The sequence below is a fragment of the Mytilus edulis genome, chromosome 9 (assembly GCF_963676685.1).
Source record: "Mytilus edulis chromosome 9, xbMytEdul2.2, whole genome shotgun sequence".
Classification (NCBI taxonomy): domain Eukaryota; kingdom Metazoa; phylum Mollusca; class Bivalvia; order Mytilida; family Mytilidae; genus Mytilus; species Mytilus edulis.
In genome coordinates, this window is record NC_092352.1 from 18,262,012 (window position 1) to 18,274,419 (window position 12,408).

Here is a 12,408-nt window from a genome sequence, read left to right on the forward strand (position 1 = left end):
TCACTGACTGTATAGTATTGGAGCTTATGGAGAAGTCGCTTGTGTGGCACCCTATCACAGGCTTTGGCAAAGTCTAATAGTATTGCGTCGATTTATTGGCCATCTGATAGTCCATTTGCCAGTTCATGAATAGTGGCAATCAGCTGAGTCTCACATGAGCGGTTTGTGCGGAACCCATGTTGGGCTGGTGTTAAAATGGAGTGTTTTTCTAGATGTTCCATTATCTTTGAGTGGAGTATGTGCTCCATCACTTTGGAGCAAATTGCTGTTAGAGACACGGGACGGTAATTTGCCGCAGTACTCTTGTCTCCTTTCTTGAAGAGGGGCACCACATGTGCCATGCGCCAGTCTTATGGAACTTGTCCGACATTAATTGAGAATTGAAAGATGTGTGCTAGAGCAGGCGCTAATTCTGATGATAACCCTTTAGACTGTATCAAGACCGTTTTTTAAAAGACCATGCAGCCGTCACAACACCAGTGAAACCTTTAATTGAATATGCAGCTATCGTATCTAAACTTACAAGCCAAAGAAAAAAATCTAGGTCTTGAAAAATATGCAAAGAAGAGCAGCACGCTTTATCACAAGCAACTGTATACGCCACCACTGGCAACATGTTAACAACACTTTTTTTGGCAAAGTCTTGAACAGAGAAGACTCTATAGTAGACTGTGTTCAATATACAAAATTCTAAACACCAGCTTTGAGCAACACTTGAGTCATAATAACAGCCAGGGACTTTTTATACTAAAGTATAGAAAGTCCCTGTAACAGCAGGAGGTCGACATTGATTCTTCTAAGAACGATATAATATTAGTAAATACAGAAACTCCGTCATAAGAACAATCCGATATCGGAATGTACCAGCAGTCAGCGTAGCTGCTGCAGCCACAATAGAGGACGGAGAGTGGTTAACATTGGAGTTAGCACAACCAGTTACTATAGACAGGGACCCTATTTATACAGTTCAAAGTTTGATTATACAAGTAACTTATTTTTGTAGATTTAAATATATTTTAGATATAGATATATAAGGGGACGACTACATGTCACAGTACGCGCCTGACATGAATAGCCCAACATAACTTTTAAAAGTCGACAACGACTCTCGTTTAATAACCAAAAGAACACTAGCTACGTACGAGATATATAAAAACTCTAAAGTATTTTTTTTTGTTCAGCCATAAAGAATGTGGCGGGTTACACATTTGTGTGAGTGCTCAACCCTCCCCGTACCGACTGGGGCAGTGGTACATAACATACGCATATCGGAACAGGAATCTTTGAACCCTCGCCTACCTGAATCAATCCCTGTCCCGTTTGACGTTATTTGCAGTCGAGACTCTAAGAACCGTAAAATCATATATATTTTTTAAAGAGAAACTACGATTGGTCAATGATCAGAACTAGGACTGAATAATATAGTCCCATGCAGATCCAATCTAATTAAAATATTGATACATATGTAGTATAACGAAATCAGAGATCAGTATTTCAATTAGATTGTCCCAGATCATAATCTTCAATGCCTAAAATAAAAGTTAGCTTCCATGCTTCATTCAACACTTGTCATCAATCCTATCTTAGGTTAAAGTTATCCACGTGAACAGACACATATCATATGTCTCTGACGTGCAGTAGTTTTCAAATAAAGATAAGATACCCGCCCGCCCGCCCGCAAGGGTCAACAATTTTTATTTCTATTTCTATATACGTTGTGTTTATCAGTTTGTTTTGAAATAGTTGAGCATAAAGAATCATCCTTACTTTGTCTAAATAATGATGTTTTTCTCGCTATGTTGAAGGCCCAATGGTGGCCTTCGGCTGTTTTCTGCACTTTGGTAAGGTTGTTGTTTCTTTGACACATTCCACATTTCCATTCATCATGATTCATTATTTTTTTTTTGCTGATAAATTTTGTGTTTCGCCTTCCAACTGATTTTGTAAAGTAGTATATAAATCGAGACATACATGTATGTCAGTGGTTTACTTTATTAGGCAGTTGCTATTTTCCGGACTCCGTCAAAATAGCCTTGTAGGGACCGTGCTATTTTTCCGGCTCCGGCAAAATAGCGATCTACATTGTATATAGAATTTTGCTCTTTTGCCGGTCTTATTACAGATTTTTTTTCAGATTATATGAAATAAATAGAATTGAGGCCTTATGCGACTTCTTGCGCTGAGAGAATTAAGATTAAGATAATAAAAGTTTTCATCCACAAATGATATATGTGAATGGCTAGATGTAAATAACCTTTTAGTATTTACTTTGCTTTCAGGTCTTTGTAACACTATAGTACATGTATAACATTTTCAGGTTATTGAATGTTACTTCTTCAAAACTATTGGGAAATCTTTATTAATAGTTTTAATTAAAATGTCGATTTTTATATGGGTGTGCATGCTTTACTTTAACTTTTCGAAATACTTAGGATTTTCTTATCCCAGGAGTAGATTACCTTAGCCGTATTTGGCACAACATTTTGGAATTTTTGGGTCCTCAATGCTCTTCAACTTTGTACTTGTTTGGCTTCAGTTTAAATGTTTTGATATGAGCGTCACTGATGAGTCTTATGTAGACGAAACGCGCGTCTGGCGTATAAAATTATAATCCTGGTACCTTTGATAACTATTTTTTAATATAAAAATGTTATCAAAAAGACAAAATAAATCGAGACTTCCTATTAACTTGTAAAGACTGGGACTAGTATATCTAAACAGGAACATATATATTATTAGATATACTGTTCCCAGATCTAATACAGGTCTACCAATATTTATGTTCCTGGAAAAGCATATCAATTTCAATATGCATGCTTTGTAATTATACTGAATTTTTGTCTTAGGCCTAAATAAGACCTGTAGCTATTTGTTCAGTTAGCGATTTTTTTATTTTTTTTTATCAAAGTGAATGTTTCAATATTTTTTCTATTCTTTTAAAATTTATTAAAACAGATAAAGCAGGACCGGCAAAATAGCAAAATTCTATCAAAATAGCCACTGCCTCATTATAATTTCAAAATTAAAGATCCAGGCTAAGGATACTATAGTCTATACAAATCCTTGTTCCAGGTTAGCAGTAGTGACCTTTACTATACAAATCCTTGTTCCAGGTTATCAATAGTGTAACCTTTCAGTTCCGGTTACCTTACATATTACTACGCCGTGTTGACAGTTCCACACCTGTTTCAGAAGACCTGTTGATAATAATATTTCGTGAATATGTTGCCTTGTTCTTTTCTTGGTTTGTTTACAATGTGTCTAAAACAGGCGGACAAATTATAACAATGACTAATTTAAAGTGAATTTGTACGATTAGATATAAGTTTGAAAGTACTGGGAAAGTAATGTAAACAAAGTGTAATGGCTCTTAAATGCAGAAAGTTTGAACCAAATATATTCAACAAACTTAAATGTCAGAGCTGTTTTGGAGCAAAGGAACATCATTCTGCAGAAGCTCTTCAAAATAATAAGGTATGATGACTGCACATTCCCACCTTAAAGCTATATAAATACTTAAAAATCTTCACAAATGTGACCCTCGTTTCATTGATAAAACAAGGGATTTAAGAGGGTGCGAAATCTCTTCAACTGGTTATTTCGGCTTTAGTTAGTGTCAATTAATTTATGAATTTACTGTGATTTTCCGAATTATCCTGATCTGCAATCATCAGAGGTCTCAAATAACTCTCGCTGTCGTTATTGAAAATAACTAACATGTTTTGTCAAAATCAGTAGATTTTTTTATCGTCTACAAGAAAGTGTACATTTTATCGTCATGCTGAAAAATGACTGTTATTAACGTCATTTGGCAAGAATTTTTGCCGTTATTTGTACCTGAATGTTAATTGTAAGACCCGCATGTAAAGGCGAATCTTTGGTGTTAAAACAATTTGTTGGGAACCTGTATATGAAATTCACTTATTTCCAAACAGATCTGCTTTATAATTATCAAGCCAAAAGAAGTTTTATGGGTTACAAATACTTCACTTAACTTGATACAACTTTTAACACGTTGAACCACACACAAGTCACACCAAGCACATGCCTCCTTCACAAACAGTTCTCACCTAACATGTTCACACCTTACATGTACACGTTCATACAGTGTACCTTTTAATAAGTTTGTGTTAAAATCTTTTTGGAGTTGTGTTAAAGTTCATGTATTCTTTGAATGTCTTGCTAGCACTCTCACATCATTCACATGTATAGTTCTTGCTAGATTTTTATAAACTTCTTCGAAAATCAGTTCAGACCAATTATTTTTAAAAGATTTACATGATTTATGTCCCTAAGAAACATTAATTACATGTATATAAATTTTTTTGTAATCTCTCTTACATGTTGAAGGCTGTACCTTGAACTATAATGGTTTACTTTTTAAATTGTTACTTGGGTAGGGAGTTGTCTCATTGGCACTCATACCACATGATCTTCCTATATCTATATACAATGTATTTGTTTAATTCTTGCCAAATTTATATCATTTCATAGGCTTTATTCCGCTTATACCAGAAATGTCTTGACAAGTGCAAAAATCAGTGCCTATCAAATTTTTAAAGAAGATATGCCCTAGAAAATATTGATTATATCGAAATTTGCATTGTTAACGCTTTTTGTGTACAATTCTTGTCGGAATGTTTTGAAACTCATGTTAAAGGTTTACATCATTTAATGTTTTGGAATACAAGTTGTAGTTTGAAAATCAGTGCCTATCAATTATATTGTAAAGAGTTATGCCCCTTAGAAATGTTGATTTACATGTATATTGAATATTGCATTGTACATGTAAGCACTTTCTATCTCATGTACAATTCTTGCAAGATTTTTATGAAATTTTTATCCATGTTTCACACAAATTTGAAAATCAGTGCCAATCAATTATTTTTTAAAAGAGTTACAAAAATGTACATGTATTCCCTTGGAAAATTGCATTGTTTGCACTCTTGTGTACAATTCTTGCATGATTTTTTGAATTTTTATATAGGTTTATGAATACGTGATAATTTATATTATCCATGTCTCATATAAATTTGAAAATCAGTGCTGATCAAATATTTTAAAAAGATTTATGTCCCTTGGAAATTTGATTATAAATATGGAAAATTGCATTGTTTGTGCTCTCATGTGTACATTGATTCTTGTCAGAATTTTATGAAACTTATATCATAGCTTTATATCAGCAATGTGTTTGACACGTAATGAAAGAAGTGACCAAATATTTTTAACTAGTTATGTCCCTTGGAAAAATCAATTACAAAATGTATAACGGAATTGCATTACATGTACATATACATTTGCTCTGAAGCCTGATAATATTAAATAAAAATAGAATAGAAGAACCAATGTTTTATATAATTAATGAAGGGCAATATCCATGTAGGAAGCTTTTCTCTCTCTCAAAACTTAAATTAAGCTTTTAAGGTACATTTTGAATCATCAATGTAAATGAAATGCCATTTAAAAAAATGAAATGGTGTTCTCTCGATCAACAGTTTTAACAGTAAGTGTATTCACAAATAAATAATCCTTAATGCAGTAAGGGTTATTTTCTGTTGCTTTATTCAATGAAAGTGTCTTGTATTTTATTTCATGTTCTAAATCCATACATTTAGCTAATTTTACATATTTACATTAGTTCTCCACACTAACCATACAGAAGGTACTGTAGTGAGATTTCAATAACACACTGTGATGCACCATTTAGGAAATATATTTAAATTGCATTTGCCTTAGGAATAATGGACTGTTGCCTGTATTCAATGTTAAATTTATACATGTGTTGTCCAGCTGGTATATCTTTAAGAAATGATGTTTTCTTGATAAAAATATATCAAAATAATTATAAATATGCCCATAAATAAATACATATTTCTTAAGGGGTTTTGTGTTGTTAGGTTGTTGTTGTTGTTGTTACATCTTTGACTCATTAAAAGCCAATTTTTATGAAACCAAGTTTGGATAGGTTGGTTAAGGTTTAGATTCTAGCCAAAGCTGTTATTTGCATCACATGAATCATACATGTATGTGAAGGGAATAATTACAATATCAGCTGTTTGGGCTGATCAGGAACATACACTACCACTTCTGTAAACAAATTAGAACTACAAAATAAACAAATCAACAGATAACCAGTACACATTTTGTTTAATTATGCAAATTGTCAAATAGAATATATCTACAACTACATGATTGTAATTTTATAAATGATATAGACTTTATAGCTGTTTACTCCTTAATTTGAAATCGGTTAAAAATTTGCAGGTTTTTTAGTATCAATTAACTTTATTTCTGTACATTTATTATAATTTAATGATCTTTGGCTATGAAATGCGCACATCTGCCTTTATCAAAAAGGTAGTAAATATTATTTTATTGATTGTATGTATCAGTGGCTATGTAATTATGCACTTTAAAGTTAATAAATGTAGGTGTATAAAGTATAAAGTGAATAAACTCCTTAAGATTCCAAAAATGTTTTTCATATTTTCATTAATAAATATCATCAATGTCCTTGTAATTATTCATCTTTTCTCCCACAAATATGTTTAAGTAATAATACGCTTTTGAGCATAGGTGACTAACTACGACCACTGCCCTAGGGTCTGGTATGAATGTGTTGTGATTGATATGGACATGGCTAGTCATTTGGATAATCATCTTCCTTAAAAACATTTTAACAAATACACATATTATTTTAAAGTATCATCAATGACCCAAATAAAAAATCTTCATGACAGGTTTAACGATTTACAATTGAAACCAGTCACCCGTAAATAATATTAAATACAAGCACCTTAAATTACCTCGTTTTATAACATTTAATTGAGTGAACACTGAGGTTTATACAATGTTATTATATAGCATTATATAATGGTACATTTATTTCTGACCATGGCCCCTCTGTCATATAATAAATGACAAATTTCTACTTCATCAGGACACACTTGTCATAGGTAGATTTTATTGTGATAAATTTTCTTTAAAACCTACTTCTTTTGTGGTTATGTTGGTCACATAGGTACAGAACAATTATATAGTATACATGTGTTTTCTTCACTCAGACAACAAAACAACATGAAACAAATATTATGGTCCTGTAACTTTTGAAAAAAATGGTTATACTGGAGAAAATATTAAGACTCCAGTATTTTCACTGATGGTTTTAAGACAATGAGACCTTTAGAATGTCACACTTACATATACTTCACTTCATCTACAATGTATTAATTATTGATATGACTAGTAACTATGAAATGTAACCACAATTTACAAAATGTTTATTGATTACAATATACATGTAGAAAGTTTCCAACTTTGGTAAAGAAGTTTGGTCCATCTGACTTTTCCACATTTTCTATTTTTGTCAGACTAGGAAAGAAAACATCTAACAATGTTTTAATATTTTCCCACTTCTTCCTCATTTTCTTTTAGTAGGGGGTAATTTATTATTTTATATTTATTAGTATTCATTAAATTCCTTTTCCTTCAAATTTTTACATGTACATTGTATAAACTTATTCATATAATTAACTGATGGTTCAATGAAATGGAGTACCAATAGTACAAAGTGTGCTTTCCTCCACACCATTTTGACTCTTTTGGATAGTTGTCTCATTAGCAATCTTAATAAATCTCATTCTGTTTGAAGTACAAAATATAGTTCATTTTATTACTAATGAGCCATTTATATACAACTAACTACCATAACAAAAGATCAGAGATTCTAAGCAAAGTAAATATATATAACCAGTCTACTTTACATTTATTATATCAAAGTCACCCTAAAAGGGACATTATTATTTAATGATTAGTTGCATACAATATGCAAATATATGTACTAAACTGTTTAAACATGTAAAAGTACTTGTAATATATATATAACTTCACCTGATATTTATTTCTGTATATCTGAAATATCATTTGGGTTTCAATAAACATGAAATAATTCTACTTATCATCTAAATCGTTTTGCTACTGACCTGAATGGGTTGTTAAGGGCATTTAACACCCCATAGCAGTAGTACATTTTGTGGGGTATGGCTTATTATGTAGTATATATACATTGTATAAATTTTATAAAATTTTTGTCCTCAATGCTCTTCAACTTCATAGAACTTCATACTGTATTTGGCTTTTTTTTTAATTTTGTTTCGAGCGTCACTGATAAGTCTTTTGTAGACAAACGCACTTGTGGCATACATACAAAATTTCAATCCTGGTATCTTTGATGAGAATATTGTATACTCACCATTTTCAAAATAATAGGGTTAAAAAGAGAAATAAAAACACTCATAATAGTCCCTCCATTTTTTTGCTCAAAACATGGGAGCATTCTCTGAGCTTATCACTAATTGATATAAAACGAAATTATGAGAATGATTCATTTTCTAAGTGTACATGCACTAGACATTCATTGCAATGCACCAAACCATTAACTTTTTTTTGCATTCCATTATCAAAATAAAAGATTACCAAGTACAATTTTTAGGGGAGAAAACAGCATGGTGTATGCACATGTTTATCTGATCAAACTGATTAAATTGTAGTTTAAAACATATATTTCATGAAATTTATGTCTAATGGCATTATGCAATTGTACATGTAAGCATGATAAAGCATCAATTTGAAAACTTCAAATAATTTCGAATATTAGAGTACTCATTAAATTAGCATATATATATTTGTTTACAAAGTCAGTAGGTACATGGAGATAACATTAGGATCAATTCTTATGTCAGGGAGAAATCTCAAGTTAAGTTTTAAACATATGGGTTATTATCTTGACACTTACAAGGTTACCAATGTTTGTAATGTGATATATTATTACAGGTGAAACTTGTGTTAAATAGGGCATGTATATACTTTAAAATAATTTAGATACAAAAAAAGGATAGACCCGCTATTGTTTTGTCTTTTAATTTACATATGTTCAGTACATGTCATTTTTTAAGTTACAAAAAAAGGATAAGACCACCAGTGTTTTGTCTTTCAATATACATATGTTTAGTACTATTCATTTTTGGAGTGGCGATTGAAGCCTTTTTATCTGATTTTAATATACCTTCCTATAAAATAAAAAATATATATATTTAATTGTGAACATGTTTCTTACAAACACTTTCCCACACAGGTTTAACAATTTGAAAGATTAGGAATGGACTCCCTATTAGATCTGACACATTCTTGATTTTATAACCATCTGTAACATGTTGTGTTGTGGGATCTACTTTTCTAAAGAGAGCTGCATACTCATAATTCATAAACACAAATTATTATCTTTTTTTTAAAAAGAAATACCTAAAACAAATACAATGTACTTATCTGTGGAACCTGCAAGTCTCATGTAGAAAAAAAGGGGGGGGGGGGGGGGGGGGGGGGGGGGGTTGGTCTGTTGGACAGGGTGGATAAGGTACAAGTTTAAATGATCCTGTGTTTACTCCCATTTGACAGGGGGGAAAGAAAACCAATCTAATTTTATTTCGGAGTCAATGCATACATGTGATAAGTTCACTGCTCAAATGCCTTCAGTGAGAAGGAAGATTTTTGTCGAGCCTGCAACTTTTGTTGCAGAAAGCTCGACATAGGGATAGTGATCCGGCGGCGGCGGCTACGGCGGCTACGGCGGCGGTGTTAGCTCACTTCTTAAAAGCTATATATTTTAGAAGGTGGAAGACCTGGATGCTTCATATTTTGTATATAGATGCCTCATGTTACGAAGTTTCCGTCAGTCACATGTCCAATGTCCTTGACCTCATTTTCATGGTTCAGTGACCACTTGAAAAAATAGTTCAAAATTTTTGTAACGTTGAATTCTCTCTTATTATAAGTAATAGGATAACTATATTTGGTATGTGCGTACCTTGCAAGGTCCTCATGCCCGTCAGACAGTTTTCACTTGACCTCGACCTCATTTCATGGATCAGTGAACAAGGTTAAGTTTTGGTGGTCAAGTCCATATCTCAGATACTATAAGCAATAGGGCTAGTATATTTGGTGTATGGAAGGACTGGAAGGTGTACATGTCCAACTGGCAGGTGTCATCTGACCTTGACCTCATTTTCATGGTTCAGTGGTTATAGTTACGTTTTTGTGTTTTGGTCTGTTTTTCTCATACTTGATGCAATAGGTCTTCTATATTTGTTGTATGGAATGATTGTAAGGTGTACATGTCTAGCAGGCAGATGTCATCTGACCTTGACCTCATTTTCATGGTTCAGTGGTCAAAGTTAAGTTTTTAAGTTTTGATCTTTTTATCTAATATTATATGCCAAAGGTCAACTATATTTGGTGTATGGAAATATATTATGATCTATATGTCAGTCCCGCAGGTTTTATTTGACCATGACCTCAATTGCACGGTTCATTGGACAGTGTTAAACTTTTGTGTTTTGGTCTATTTTTCTTAAACTAAGTAATAGGTCAACTATATTTGTTGTATGGAAGCATTGTTAGCTGTACATGTCTGCCTGGCATGGTTCATCTGACCTTGACCTCATTTTCATGGTTCATTGGTCTTTGTTTAACTATCTTGTTTAATGTTAAGTTTATGTGACAGTTGTAATAACGCTTTATACTTAGGACTATCAACATAATATCAATGATTAGTAAAGAAGGCGAGACATTTCAGTGTGTGCACTCTTGTTATAACATATTATTCACACATGAACCAGTGTGCTACATGTACTTAGGCCTGTATTAGATATGGATACAAAGTTTCATTTCAATTCATGAACTTCTCGAGTTAGACAGCTATACAAAACAATCAATATTCTGTTAAAACATTACCTTAGATTTAATTTAAACAGATAATGCAATTTTCATCTCCCTCTTGGAGACATTTCAAAACTATTGAATTCTTAGAGTCTCGTCTTGAAGTTACTAGTATTACGCTTTTTGGGATGGCATTATCAAGATGTGTGGCCTTTCTTGAAGGAAATAGGAAATTTTATCCATGCATTGCTAAGAGGTATTTCCCAGCGCTATGACAGCAGTTATTGAGGCTCCAATTCTCTGCTGATTCTTTTACATAATTTGGAATACTCAGACTACATTTGTTCTCTACAGATTATTTGATAGTAGACGATTGACAGTTGTGAATACTATTTTCACAACCTCGACTCTATTTTCATCCATGTTTAACATGTTTAAGTGACATGAGGCCGTTGAAAAGCACATGCAGAATCTATATCATAGTAAAAGTATACATGTCATTCTTGAAGATGTTTTCTAAACTTGATTTACCAATATTTATATATGTTGAATAAATATATATTCCTCTGAATGTGTTGCTTTCTATTTGATGCTAAGATATTTCTAAACCAGTTGTTGACGAATGGATAGAGAATTCAGAAGAAGATCATCATGTTGACATTTATACATGTATTAAAATGAATTATAACAATCAAGGTTCAAAAGCTGGCATATAATATTGATGATAATTGTAAATTTGATAAAACAATACCTATACTTGCAAACTGTTAACTTTCATTTCAATGTATTACTTGACAGTCCATTCAGTGCATAGATACATAATTTGGATATATATGATGATAATAATAATAATAATAATTCTTTATTTAAAGAGGGGTACACAGTTAGCTAAAAAACTAATCCTCCCTGAGGCCCTCATGAAATACAATGTAATATAACAAACAATTACAAAATATCAAACAAACAAACACACATACATGAATAATGAAATAAAAAATAGTTACGAAATATACAATTTTAAAAACAGGTAAAAGTTAAAAATTCATATACAATATTGGCATCAACAATATCATAAGTTATAGTAAGTGTGTGAAAATTATTATGCATATAAAATCGCACAGCTTCTTAATGTATTTAATTGTGTTTTTTTTGTTGTATTTCAGGCTTCCAGAAAAGTTTCAAAGTGTGGCTACCTGTTTGTTGCTCCAGATTACGATTTTAATAATCCTTTAGACAAATCTAGGGTAAGCTCTCACTATCAACAAATATATTTGTATTTCATTCAATTTATAATGGTCAATATTTCAAATAAAAATGTGAAAGGAATTTTACATTTAACACAATCACAACACTGAAGGAATGACAAATGTTTCCTTGAACATCCACTGATTGGGAAATCATCAAAATAAAATGAAGAGAAATAAAATATACATTTCACAGATAGATAACATATTTAATTGCTTTATAATGATATGTTATTTTTAAAAAGACTCATTTTTATCTCGTTTATGTAAACTTGAAACGTAATTTATATATCTCAAGGTTTTAAAAATGAAGAATGTGTTTTTTGGGCATAAATATTTAACAAGAAGAAAGCAAAATTTACAATAAGTATAGGGAGGTCTTCCATGGGTGGAATGTGTATAGCCAGCTTAAACTGAGCAACACTGGAATCTACCTCTTTCAGTATCACAG

General features: G+C 31.9%; 1 protein-coding gene across 4 annotated transcripts in view; it reads left to right on the top strand.

Moving 5' to 3' along the window:
* Positions 1-3,135: 3,135 nt before the first annotated feature.
* LOC139487766 (protein outspread-like) overlaps positions 3,136-12,408 on the top strand; it is a 55,703-nt gene continuing 46,430 nt past the window's right edge. For 2 of the 4 annotated variants that reach the window (XM_071272836.1, XM_071272837.1), the window contains exons 1-2: positions 3,136-3,474; positions 11,877-11,957. In XM_071272836.1, coding sequence (XP_071128937.1) covers positions 3,364-3,474; positions 11,877-11,957 — 192 coding nt within the window. In that variant the 5' untranslated portion in view covers positions 3,136-3,363. The remainder of the gene's footprint in view (positions 3,475-11,876; positions 11,958-12,408) is intronic. The other 2 variants (XM_071272834.1, XM_071272835.1) reach the window with 1 other exon arrangement.